The following is a 14,144-nucleotide window of genomic DNA, read 5'->3' on the forward strand; positions in this document are numbered from 1 at the left end:
TACGTTTCTACCTTTCAAATCAATACATGTGACCAAGAGTTTCATTCAAGTCATTCTTCCATTTTTGCAAATTTTGCAAAGGATCTCTTGCAACATATGTTGGCTCATGGTCACCCCAATGGCACCATCTAACAAATACTTTGTAATGGATGACTGGAGACTCAGCAGATAATCGTTTGTTTGTATGAAGTTACTGTTGGCTTTTCCAGGATGCTTCAGTGCAGTGATGACATTTGGCTTAAAGTGATGGTACCCGTATACATATTTAGCAACTGTTGCATGCAACAATCAATCTGCACCTTGAACATCTCATCATGGGACTGGAACCATGTAAAAAGTGAAAGAGCAAACGAACCATGTTTTCAGCTTTCGACCAACTTGCCCCCATCATCCCACCCAAAAAATAGAAACGAGTTAAGAATTTCTGGACTCATACTCATAAGTGCAATGGATTGTGGGTAAAGTTAAATGTGCATCACTGCTATTTTGGGGGTGGTGGTCGAGGATGGATGAGTGTTTATGTCATTCACATTTGGCATTGAGAGATTATTACATATTTGTTGTGTTGCTGATCTTCAAAAGCAAACCGTATAAATGCTCAGACGGGATCATCACTTCCAAAACATCCGGCAAATAGTCAAAGAGTGCAATTTAATTTTTTTCCCTGTAAAATAATTCTCGGAAATACGACAGCGATTACAGTATTAACCCACAAATGTATATATTCTTAAGCTAAAGCTCATACATAAAGATTATTAAAGCTTTCTGTTATGGTTATCATTGAAAAATTTAATGTAGTGACCATCACAAAATGTTCAAAGCAGTTTACACGTCTCAATACATCAAATTCTTTAATTCACTGCCATTTTCAGTTCCGGTTCTTTACTGCCTTTCCCTCAGATGGGGTCTTTGGAGAACAAACCATTCATGGGGTTACCTGATAGTACCGAAGTCATTACCGGCCGTTTTCCCTCGTCCTCCATGGGTATCACCGGAAGCTGCCAACCAAGGTCTGCAGCAGGCTTGAGCTTATTAGTAGAACATGGCAGATGTGTAGCGGATGTCACAAACGATTAAGGTACAGATCTCAAAAATAAGCTTTTATTAGCCTTTAGATTACGGTTTAAACATATTAAATGAAAAGGAACCTTCAGTGTGATTACTGACCAAGGGGGTAAACTTACACAATCGCTATCATCCACGCAAATAAATTTTGGGCCAACGATGACAATTTGGGGTTTAAAAGAAGACGACGAAGAAGAAGAATCATTTTCCTGCAGAACTTGCAGCAAATCGCTGTGAAGATTGGCCGTCAATTTGATGAAGAAGTAAAGCAATTTTACTTCAAAAAAGAAGTAAAGTAAAGTAAAAGTAATGTAAAAGTAAAAACAATTTAAAGAAGTAAAGCAAAAGAAAATTTGATGAAGAATTTGATTGCCGGCATAATACAGTGATCTTTATCAGAAGGTACAAAAGGAGGACATTCAAAATACTTATGAAGAGACAATGGTTCCCTTTTGCTGAATCTTTATGTTATTCGATAAACAAAAAGCCTTTGATATATATATATATATATATATATATATAACAACTGAAGAGGCACAAGTTCGTTTTCATCTGATGCTTTTTCTTTCTTTTTTAACGTTTGAAGAAACAGCAGATGTTCCAAGAGGAAATATTTCACCATCTACAATTTATTCAAACAGCAGAATGCAGTTTGAGAACATGGCACACACACCTGAGAAAAGTTCTTCCTCCAAGGACCAATTTTTTAAAAAAATAAACAACGAAAATAAAAAACGGTTTTCAAATCCTCAATGAGAAGTTCCCTCTCACCAAAGATTACAAGAAGAAACACTGCTTTCACTCAAGCCACCTTACCGTTCTTAAAAAAGGATTTTGGCGGTCAACTGTTCAGTGAACATTTTGGCTAGGTTGGATTTTAAAACTTGCAACCCTTGGGTTGCAACTAAGTGTTACTTCCTCACAATTCGACCACGTTGGCCAGTGACCACAAAAGGTAAGCAGCACAACCATAACCCCTGTCAGTGCACATCCACTACAGCATTTGCCAAAACAACAGTCTCCTAAGTAGCTTGTAAAAGCTTCTGGAATGATTATTTGTACATTTTAACGGAGATACCCATCCCCACCCCCAGCTCAAAACATGATCATGTAGAGCTCTTTCCAACCCGAAGAACTAACTTCTGCTTAAGCAATGTTTAAACCACAAATTCTTCATTACCAAACAAATAACTGCAAAAAAACAACAAAAAACAAACAAAACAAAAAAAGGAGTGGGATTTAAAAGTTTGTAAGCACTTTTTGTTTCCTCCGGTTCAGGTCTCATTGCCCTTGTTGCTTCAGCTCCACTCCTCCAGCCTTCAATCCCCCAATACGCCCCGCTACTCTCTCTCCCTCATTTGATCACAAGGCCTCAGTGTCATTTGTCCTTCTGCAGAGCACCGTTAGCCAGTCCATTAGGCTGGATGTCTCCGTTGGACAGCATTGAACAGGCAGGTCGAGGGACCTTTGTGTATGTTTGGTACCAGAAATTGAAGAAGAGCACCAAGAAGATGAGGCCATAAACAAAGATAACGTCGAGGAAGATTGGGAAGGAGTAGGCACAATCTTTCATAAAGAAGAATTGCAGGATATGCAATTCCACCACCAAAAACTGCACCTGCAGGGAGATTTGTTTTGTCATCAATTATTACAACTTTCAAAAGCAAACAAAATATTATATAAAATACCAAAAATAACCAGTCACAAGCTCACCACCAAGTTTACCTGTCCTGGTTTTGATTTGTAGGAGAACAACAAATACAAAGACCATGCTCCACCCAACACTCACATCTATATGGTACAGGCATTGTAGAGCAATACATAACTCAAATGTAGACATTAACTCCGATTCTGATTTAACCGTCATTAGCAACTCTGTAGTTCTCAGTATCTTAAAAGCGATCAGTGGGTTTTTGAAGAAACTATTGAAGACAAAATTAGTGATGGAAACGCTTTTGGGGGAATTGGGGAGCCGTATCGTTTTGAGCTTTATGCGAACGATTCAGACGATGTTGGTGTTAGTGAAGATGGCAGTGTTAGTAGTGCAGATGAAAATGCTGATCGCATATTCACCACAGATTGGTACCCAATCACAGCTTGACTCATGAGGAAGCATAACATCAACTAGAACGGCACTTGGTAGAGCACTTACCTCCTCCAGGCTGAACAGTTTACGTCTTGTATCTCACTGATAAGTCAGATATAGACCGAGACCTGAACCAAAATCTAATCAGCTTGTTCTTGTCATCTAACAAACTCATCCACAACTTTTTCAAATATCATGCTATATATTGTTTTTGGTTCCATCTCCCAATGGTGAAGAATAATTTTAAAAAGAAAAATTTGTATCCCGATTTAGATCTTTTCCAAAATCGAATCCATTCTTCCTTGTCACACACCCAACCTGTCCATCTAGTTATGTCCAAATCCTTTTGCAACTTTTTCAGATATCGTGCTATATATCATTTTTGGTCCTCTCTCTCAATGGTGAAGAATCACTTTAAAATTATTATAGTATCCTTATCCGGATCTTCACCAAAATCTAATCATTTTGTCCTTGTCACACACCCAACCTGTCCACCAAATTTCAGCCGAATCCATGCACAACGTTTTTATATATCCTGTTCACAGGCAGACAGGGCTGAAAACATAACCTCCATTCACTCTTGGTGGTGGAGGTAACAAACTAATAATACTGTTACATTTATGGGGGTAGGTTAGAGAATACCATAGGAAAGGTAGGATTGAATAGAAATAGTATTAACCATGTGACGTGTAGGAGCATTCCAATGTAATAAGTAGGGAAAATGTAGCTTAAGGTTGGGTTTAAATATGCATCATACGAAGGGTGATGCAGTGTTAATTAATAGCAGGGATTAAGGATAATTTCTCCTGTTCGTAATGCCCTCTGTGGCCGTCCCTAACATTTATAACATAAGCCAGCCAAGCTATTCACGTTCCAATGGACACATAAGGCAAAGGCCCGCCAAGGAGAGGCGGAGCTACAATGGACCAATGGACGGGGGGAGGGGACAGGGCGAACAGGGCCGACAGGCCACCAACACCCACCCCTTCCCCCCAGATGAGTGAAGCGGCCCGATGATGTGGGTGGAGTGCGAGCGCAGAGAAAAGGCTTCGGAGAAGGAAGGTTCTAGAGTCTCTGACTGGATTTGAAGCATTTTGTGTGGTGCCCCTGTGGAGGCTGGTGCTGGTGTGCGTCAGGACGTGGCCGTGCTTCCCTTTACCAAAAAGGAGGATTTATATTATCGCACCAAAGGAGTGTGAAGCAGTGGACAGAGGGGAAGAGAACGAGTGCCGTGGTCCCTGCTCGCCTCAATCTCGGGAGCCCTCAGCGTTCGTTTTCGCCGCCATATTTCCGGGCTTCCCACCTGTGTGGCTTCGACAACTGCTGACCTTCCACAGGATACATTTTGGTGCAGCTAAGTGCCAGAGCGTGACTGTTATTTTCTTACCTCACCCTGTGTGCGTTTTTGTGTCTGTATGGGGGATCCTCACCTTAGCATTTATTTTCTTTATTCTCATTCCGCGCCTTATTTTAATGTAAATAATTATTGTTACATTTTTGTTGTATTGTCCTTGGTGGGTTTCGGAATAAACTCATGTGTTCGCGAGAATAAACGCATCGTGGTTCTTCAGTCCCGCACGCTTCAATGACCACCAAAATTGGAGACCGCCTCGGGAGTTAAAGCTGGTTTGGCTCATCCGTTGTGGTTGTGTGCTTCCCCTTCTCTCCCCATCTTGGCTTCCGCTCCCTCTTTTTGTATATTTTGTTTGTCTGGTTGATTTGTTTGTGAAATAAATGTTAGCTCTTTCACGAGCCTCGATTCAGTATACAAAAAAAAAAAAAAAATCCGTCCAAGGCTTGGTGGTAACCAGCTGTGGACAGGACAATACTTAATGTCAAAGTTACAATTCCAGGCAATAATTATTTCTGCAGAGCTAAAACATTGTGCTCGAGCAAGATTTGAATGTGAAATTCTACTCTTGTAAAGCAAAAATTCAGCCCTATGAAAAAATGTTTGATAAAACAAAAGGAAACTAGAACGGGCACTCGGTAGAGCGCATACCTTCGCCGCAGCTACTTTTGTTGCCAAAATAAAAGACTACAAGATCTGTGTAGCAAAGCCACACCTACGTTGTCATGCGGGAAGATTTGTTTCAAATTAAACCATTCTATGACGTCAGAGTGTCATGTCGCATATCACAAGATTGGGCATTGAATTCTGAACATTTTGGCATTAGTTTCATACAAATTGGACACAAATTGACCGCGCTATGGTAAAAAGACGATTTTGACCGTTTCATGACCTTGACCTTGACCTTTGACCCGATCGATTCCAAAATCTAATCAAATGGTTCCCGGATAATAACCTATCATCCCACCAAATTTCATGCGAATCGGTTGAATACTTTTTGAGTTATGCGAATAACATACACACACACACACACACACACACACAGACATACAAATAAATACACAGCGATCAAAACATAACCTTCCGCTTTTGCGAAGGTAAACATATAAACAGAAACCGTTACTGCAAAAGCAGGTTATGTTCTTACCAGCTGCAACATGGTCATGTACTTTTTCCACCATAAGTACTTCCGATAGGCCGGACCCGCGGCCGCCAGCCCATAGTAAGTATACATGATTATGTGCACAAGTGAGTTCACCCATCCATGGAAAGAACCGAGACCCCCTGTGGACAAAGGGCAAACAATGTTATTACAATCATCATCAACAGTCAGTATCCGAGTTTGAGAAATGTTGAAATCACATTGAGAGGAACACAAAAATTCACTCTGATTGAGAGTAAGAAATATCTAACTAAAATAAGGCAATTAAATCTGCATGTACATCTGATAATCATAGAATCGAAAACGGCTGTGTCAATATCCAACAAATTTTGCATGCATGCTGTGTGTACCCAGGGGCAGGTCATGGGCACAAAATAATCCCCCTACTCCCACTCGAGAGTGGGGAGATGACTTGTGATCTTTGCCTGTATACGGAGAATAGTGCAAGTGGTTTAACCACTGACTTCTGCCGGAGGAAGGGGGTATCGACACCATAATTTGCTCCCGGAGGGAGCAGCTATTACTCGTGTATATAAATGTGCATTATACGGTCACTTCCACATTAATACAAAAGTTGCAACAATCTGAATTGCAGCAGGTTAAGTTAGCAAGACTGACATTTCGGCATCAAAGAAATGTCTTCTAAATTACTGGTTCATATTGCCAACACCACACCAGGTGGGCAGTGTCCATTACTGTATGGCTTTGTTTATATGGCCAGTATCACTTTCACAGGTAACCATTAATTTGCATTGTGAGGTGTTCTGAATGGAATCACAGAATCTTGTTTTCTTCTAATAGTCATTCTGCAACGATTAATCTTTTATAGACAAGCCTCTTGTTTGATAGGGGTACAATAGGCAACGTTTCTATAAAGTATAACTGAGTATACTATAATAATAATAAAAGGTATCTTAGATTAATGGTCTTGGAATAAAACAAGCAAACAACATGAAAATGCAGGGACTCGCATCAGAAGCTACGGACAATGGCCCCACATTTAAGAACCAAAACACCAAGCAGTATTGCATAGCATCCACCTGCAACAAACTTGACACCAAACCACCAGGTCAGTGGCATGATGGTATGGTGATAGACGTGCAGGAAGGAGATCTGCGAGTTTTTCTTGCGCAATACAAAAAACACCTGAACAACAACAGCAATGAAGGAGACATCTTTAAGACTGAAATCCACATCTCATAAACAGTGACCTGTGTTACTCACTCAAACCTGAAGTTAAATACGGTGCCTTCAGAAAGTATTCACACTCCTTTTTCACATTTTGTTCTGTTACAGGTTGAATTCAAAATGGATTGAATTGAATTTTTTGTCACTCATCTACATGTAATACCCCACAACGTTAAAGTGTATATATATACTCAAAGGCAAAAGTTATTGTGACACACAAACAACAAACAGAATCAGTGTTAAACTTTTACTGCCACGAATGAAATGTTATTACATGGAAAGACAAATGTTTCAAGGTATGGTAACGATCAACAGTCCATAAGAACAGTGCACCTGGCATATGCAAATGAGCCACAACACAAGAGGGGGTTCACAAGCAAGTTCACACAGTCAGTAGCGAGTGTGTCCACCTTGTGCATTGATGCAGGCCTGGCACCTTCGCCTCATTGAGGCCACTAAACGTCGCTGAAAGTCCTTGGGAAGATCATTCCATATCCGAGGAAGGATTTGGTGGAGTTCCTGCAGCGTTTTTGGAGGATTCGGATGACGTCGTAAACGTCGCTCCATTTCATCCCAGACGTGTTCAATGGGTGACAAATCAGGGGATCTTGCAGGCCAGGGTAACACATTAACATTGTTCTGATTAAGATACTGCTGTACAACTCGAGCAACGTGTGGTCTGGCATTATCGTGTTGAAACGTCACTCTAGGGCCGTTCTGTTGCAAAAACGGTAAAGCGGCCATTTGCAAAATCTCGTCTCGGTACCTCACAGCATTCAAGTTCCCCTCAATCACAATCATTGGTGTTCTTGCTGCAGCTGTTATCCCACCCCAGATCATAACGCCCCCACCTCCAAAACGATCCCCTTCCAGAACACATGGCCTGATGTAACATTCACCTGTGCACCTGTAGACACGTGTCCTACCGTCAGCTCGGTGAAGCTGTGCCAAATGGTGTTTCTATGGACGTTGAATCGACGAGCAACATCACGCTGCGAGGTACCAGACTGAAGCATACCTATAGCTCTCCATCTGTCATTTTCCCCGAGGCGTGGCATGTCGAACTTGTTCCAGAACGATGAATAGAGGTGTTTTTCTGACTTCTGCACTTCTTAAGACTGCATTGAGTGGAAATGATAAGCGTCTGGTTGTCTGTCCTTTTAAAGTGAACATTGCTGGCCATTTTTCTCGCAATTCGAACAACAACTGCTTGGTTGCGTTTCTTCGACCATTTTAACACACTCTTTCTCTGGTTCAAATCCAAAAATTCATTCACAACATTACCAATGAAAAAATTCCATGTCACAATAACTTTTGCCTCTGAGTATATATATATTTTTTTTTTTCCAGAATTTCTAAACTAAAAATGAAATACAGGGAAATATATAATTTACATAGGTATCCCCTCCCCCCCCCAACCCCCCCCTCCAAGTCAATACCTCATAGAAACACCTTTGGCAGAGAGATTACATCTTCGAGTCTTCTTAGGTATGTCTAACAGCTTTGTACATCTGGATTTGGGAAGTTTCTCCTAGTCTTCCTTGCAGTTTTGCTCAAGCTCTGTCAAGTTGGATAGGGAGTGTTGGTGAACAGCAATCATCAAGTGTTTCCACAGATTCTCAAAGGGATTCAAGTCTGGGCTTTGCCTGGACCACTCAAGGACTTTCATGTTCTTGTTCTGCAGCCATTACAGTGTTGCTTTGGCTGTATCCTTGAGGGCATTGTTCTGTTGGAACGTAAAATCTTCACCACAGTCTAAGGTCTTCTGCACTCTGAAGCAGGTTCTCCTCAATGATTTGCCTGTATTTGGCTCCATTCATTGTTACCTCTATCCTTACAAGTTTCCCAGTCCTTGCCACTGAAAAGCATCCCCAATGCATGATGCTGCCACCACCATGCTTCACGGTAGGGATCCTGTTAGATGGGCGATGAGCTGTGCTCGTTTTCCACCAGACGTAGAGCTTTGCATTCAGGCAAAAAAGTTCAATTTTCGTCTCATCAGACCACAGTAATCTTTTGCATCATGCCATCAGAGTCTTTCATGTGTCTTTCCAAACTCCAGGGATGCTGTCATGTGCCTTTTGCTCATGAATGTCTTCCATCTGGTCACTGTCCCATAAAGCCTATATTTGTGAAGTGCTGCAGAAACTGTTGTCCTTCCGGCAGGTTCTTCCATCTCAGGCAAGGAACTCTGTAGTTCTGTCAGAGTGGTCATTGGGTTCTTGGTCAACTCCCTGACCAAGGTTCTTCTTGCCCGGTTGCTCAGCTTGGTCGGACAGCCAGCTCTTGGAAGAGTCTGGGTAGTTCCCTATTCTTACCATTTCATAATGATGGAGCTCACTGGGCTCTTGGGAACTTTCAACACTAGAAATTGTTCTATACCCTTCCCCAGATCTATGCCTCCTCACAATTCTATCTCGGAGTTCTATGGATGGTTCATTGGACTTCATGGTTGAGTTTCTGCTCTGACATGCACTGTCAACTTTGGGACCTTATATAGAAAGGTATGACATGCATTGTCAACTGTGGGACCTTACATAGAAAGGTGAGTTTCTTTCTAAAACATGTCCAATCAATTGAATTATGCCACAGGTGGACTCCAATCAAGTTGTAGAGACATCTCAAGGATGATCAAAGGAAATTGAATGCATCTGAGCTCAATTTGGAATGTCATAGCAAAGGGGTTGAATACTTATTGACTCGAGGCATTTCAGCTTTTCATTTTTAACTATTCTGCAAAAAATTCTAAAAAAGAAAATTCCACTTCGACATAATGGGGTATTATGTGCAGATCAGTGACAAAAAATCTCAATTTAATCTATTTTAAATTCAGGCTGTCACACAACAAAATCTGAAAAAAGTCAAGGGGTGTGAATACTTTCTAAAGGCAGTGTGTGTGTGTGTGTGTGTGTGTGTGTGCGTGTGTGTGCGCGTGCGTGTGTGTGTGTGTGTGTGTGTGTGTGTGTGTGTGTAAAATGGTGGAATTTTGAACTCACCCAATCACTCATTTGCCACAAACATTTTTCTACCCTAGCCACAATTCCCATTCATGTACAACCTAATACTCGACTAACGATTTAAAATGCGAAGCTTGAACACTTTGCTCCCTTAATATTTGGTGTCTTTGAAGAGAGATCGTCTCCTCCATTCTCTAAATGAAACCTCCTGATCATTTGCGCTAAGCTTCGAAGGTCTGCAGTTCACTTCGCTACAGTTAGTGCCAAAGGGTTCCCATTGTGAGGCAGATTTGTTACAAAGTACATTTACCATTAAGAAGTACATGCACCATTCCTTACCGTGTCCATGAGCTCGATCAACTTTGAGAAGTAAAACAAATAACATGTCCATGCCATCTACGGGATGTGGATGTGGGGAAGACAAGGAGACAAGTTGAACTAGAATTGGAAAGAGCAAATTATACACAAATGATGCAAAGTAATAAGTAAAGAAGTAGCTGGTAAGGTTATTTATTGTATACAAAGTTGAGGCTTGTAGAAGAGCTAGAACAGAATGGATCAGAATATAATAAGGCAAGAATAATATTAGGAAAGGGAGAGGAGAGACAAACCAACAGTGGGGTAGAAGGACAAAATATAAGGATACTTGGAGAAGGAAGGGGTGGGAAAGAATGAGCAAGGGGAGGGGAAGGAGGACACAGCAGTTGAACAAGCTGTATACAGGTGCAAACTCACTCTCATGAAGGTTTGGTAAGCAGTTGAGCTAAGGCTTATACTAAATATTAACAGTTCAGCACAAAATTACCACAAAAAATAGAATAAAAAGAATATGAACTACAACCATGTGGAACGAGGAATGGAAATGCTTAAAGAAACATTTTTCATTGGAAAGCAGAATTATCCAAGAGAAAGTAATATTTTGTTTTCCGAGTTGAACAGGAAGCTTTTTGCCAATTGATACATCAATTAAAGAGCAACTAGAACGGCATTCATTGGAGAACATAACTCCGCCTGGTTGGCCATATCACTCAATGGTGAAGAATCACTTTTAAAATACTAGCCGGATCCGGATCTTCAGCAAAATTGAATCAATTCTTCCTTGTCACACACAACCTGTCCAACAAGTTCCGTCCAAATCCATCCATAACTTTTTGAGTTGTCCTGCTATGTATCGTTTTTGGCCCGATCTCCCAATGGTGAAGAATCACATAAAAAATTCTGGTAGCCGAATCCGGATCCGGATATTCACCAAATTCTAATCATTTCGTCGGTGTCACATACACTACATCTCTGCCAAATTTCGTCTGAATCCGTCCACAACTTTTTGAGATTTTTGTTCACAAACGGACAGACAGACAGACAAATGGCCAGACAGACAGGGGTGAAAACATAACCTCCATCCACCTTTGGTGGCGGAGGTAATTACCGTCAATCAAATGTTCCTTTACAATTGAAGATTATTCTGCTTTTGTGGCACTGGAGAAATTTTCATCCTCAAAATCACCGAAAGAAAAATAAATGCCTGACTCACTTAGAGTGCTCGCCTGTGAACCAAGCCAACCTTCCCCCATTATAATATGTATAATCACAGATATGGAAGGTCATTATTCCAATTTCAAACACAGTAGGTAAAACCATTCCAAAAGGCTATAGTTATGTATCCACCCCTGTTTGTTTGTTTGTTTGTTTGTTTGTTTGTAAGCAGGATATCTCAAAAAGTTATGGACGGATTCAGACAAAACTTGGTGGACAGGTTGGGTGTGTGACAAGGATGAATTGTTTAGATTTTAGTGAAGATCCGAATCCGGATCCGGGAATTTGAAAAAATTGAAGTGATTCTTCACCGTTGAGTGATAGGGCCAAAAAAGATATTTAGTATGACAAGTCAGGAGACGACGATGGTTCACAAGTGAGCGGTATTCAATGGCAAAGGACGGACTATAACCGAAACAGGCCCGGACTGAGGGGTCGGGGGCCCATGTGGCAGGTGTCGGCCCCCGACATGCGGTGTACATGCCTATTTACAAAGGGCCCCAATGCGCTGTGTGCGCAGGCCTTTAAGAGCCAGCTGTACATAATTGTGTGTGGTGCTGGCCTGGAAATGTCAAAACGAAGGTTACTGACCTTGAAATGAGATAGAAAATAATGTATAATCAGTTATGAGGTTAGTTAGCTACACAATACCGAAAATTCCGTTTGGTTCCGACAACTTTGAAAATTTTACATTTGTGACCTTCAAAGGTCAAAGGTCGAAGATTCTGAAATTTGTTGGAAAACTTGTATTTCATGATGTATGTGATAATATAAGAACATGTACGACATTTCACCCCATCAGGAAGCAAACAATGTAATAAAACCATCAAAAATCCACTTTTCTAAATTTCGTGACCTTGTGACCTTGACCTTGGGGCGAAAATGAAAAATCGAGCTCCGTGGGGCTAGACACATGACATTGGCCGAACCAAATACCGAAACCCCTGTCAGATTCCACCAAACCCCTCGGAGAAGATGTAGCTTGAACTCGATTACCCCCGAAAAAGACATCTTTTTGGGGCGTGGCTCCGCCCACAATGGGCGCAATTACGCAATACGCCCACTCTAGGCAGGACACAACTAGATCATGATATCAATCTCCCACCCAAGTTCATCAAGATCGGATGATATCATCGGGTAGTTATGCTGCGGACAGACAGACAGACAGACACACAGACAGACACACCCATGATGAATATAGTGGTCACTCTGTTTGATAACTCGTGAACCAATATTTCAAAAAGTTGTGGACGAGTTATGTCTAAACTTGGGGGATGAGCTGGTTAGGTGACAAGAACAAGCATATTCGATTTTGGTTCAGGTCTGGATCCAGATCAGGCATGAATGAATATGAATGAATGAATGATCGTTTTAAGGCCATTTTCCGCGCTAGTGGGATATAAAATGTAAACTGTTCACCCTGGCGGAGGTATGCGCCATACCAGGTGCCGTTCTAGTTATAGCTGTAACACCCACGTCTGTACCCACAAGTTGCAGAAAACAGTCATGGCAATAAAAACTTACACGGACTCCTTTGGGGGAATTCGAGTAGTCCACGAGTTCACAGCCAAACGAGTAACTCGTACCCCAGCCTGACATCGTGAACTAAAAGCAACAAGAACGCAAGTGCACATCAGATTCAAGATCATTTTCAACTAACAGAGGCCACATATGTGCCAGGGATCAAATATGTTTTCAAGAACATAATAAGTAAAAATAAAACATTCACGGTGCCAAAGACATCCCATTTGTTTAGGCAAATTATATGCGTCGCAAAATAACGAAATCCTTGCATCTTGGTAGTCTGGAATTTTAGCAAAATAGAAATACAAATCAGCAGTTTTAAAAATAAAACCCTGAAATAATCCCAAACTTGATTAATCGATGGAAGACCGAACTAAACATCCCAGAGACTGACACCAGTCTGCTGTAATACTGACACCCTGTCCACACAGTAATTAAGTATGGGGGGTTGAAAAAGTTTTGCAGCTCATGTATATATAAACAAGATAAGTTTAAAACTTTATCGATGTAATCCTACTTTCTTAGATGACATCCACAATTATATGCTGAGACACAGACCACATTTTCTCCAAACTATAGCAATGCACTGATAATATAATACAACCACTCGTCAACGATTGACTTCGGAATCATTTTCTTGAAAGCGTTTGCCATTGCAGCTTGGATTTCAGATCATGTGAGAACAGAAAATAGGACCACTACACCTGAAACTTATCTGGAGCCTGGCTTAATGTTGTAAGTCCGCCATTTTGATGCACGTCCGGTCATGTGATCAGCATGGCCTCTGCAATTTAACACCCCTTCCCTGTCCTAATGTTGTAACCTAAATTTGGGAGCATTCTGACTGGTGGGTCTGGGAAAAAAAGATTTTTTGAAGGAATTTACTAAGTCCACCATTTTGACACACTTCTGGTCACGTGACTGGAACGAGCTTGGTAATCCCCATTGCCAGTTAAGAGCGGAATCTTGCTGCCAAATGTCAGCTGGATCAGCCAGGCGGTTTGGCTGGAAAAGTTGAAATAGGCGACGGACGGAGCACAATGACAATTGCAGAGAAGCTAATAATAGTTAGTTTAAGCCAAGTCTGGCTGTAGGGTGGGCAATTAAACGGTGTGAACCCTATTGGCGAATGATGACATGTGAAACTCTGGCCTTGTGAAGTAGCACATTGTTGTGCAGCAATTAGAACACCACACATGAACATCCGCCAGCATTTTTTCCGGATGGCTTTACACAGCTCGACCAGCGAGTCAGTATTATATTGACCAGTAACTGTCG

The 14,144-nt window shown here is 41.3% G+C and overlaps 1 protein-coding gene across 6 annotated transcripts in view; it reads right to left on the minus strand.

Annotated features, from left to right (window-relative positions):
* Positions 1-1,087: 1,087 nt before the first annotated feature.
* The window catches only part of ELOVL7 (ELOVL fatty acid elongase 7), a 119,030-nt gene continuing 105,973 nt past the window's right edge, over positions 1,088-14,144 (minus strand). For 5 of the 6 annotated variants that reach the window (XM_078784979.1, XM_078784980.1, XM_078784967.1 and 2 more), the window contains exons 4-8: positions 12,867-12,947; positions 10,149-10,205; positions 6,705-6,810; positions 5,650-5,786; positions 1,675-2,683 (exon numbers count right to left, since the gene is read on the minus strand). In XM_078784979.1, the coding sequence (XP_078641105.1) occupies positions 2,444-2,683; positions 5,650-5,786; positions 6,705-6,810; positions 10,149-10,205; positions 12,867-12,947 (621 nt within the window). In that variant the 3' untranslated portion in view covers positions 1,675-2,443. Of the gene's footprint in view, positions 2,684-5,649; positions 5,787-6,704; positions 6,811-10,148; positions 10,206-12,866; positions 12,948-14,144 lie in introns of all 6 variants that reach the window. The other variant, XM_078784975.1, reaches the window with a different exon arrangement.

Source organism: Myxine glutinosa, chromosome 1 (genome assembly GCF_964187855.1).
Source record: "Myxine glutinosa chromosome 1, kmMyxGlut1.1, whole genome shotgun sequence".
Classification (NCBI taxonomy): Eukaryota; Metazoa; Chordata; class Myxini; order Myxiniformes; family Myxinidae; genus Myxine; species Myxine glutinosa.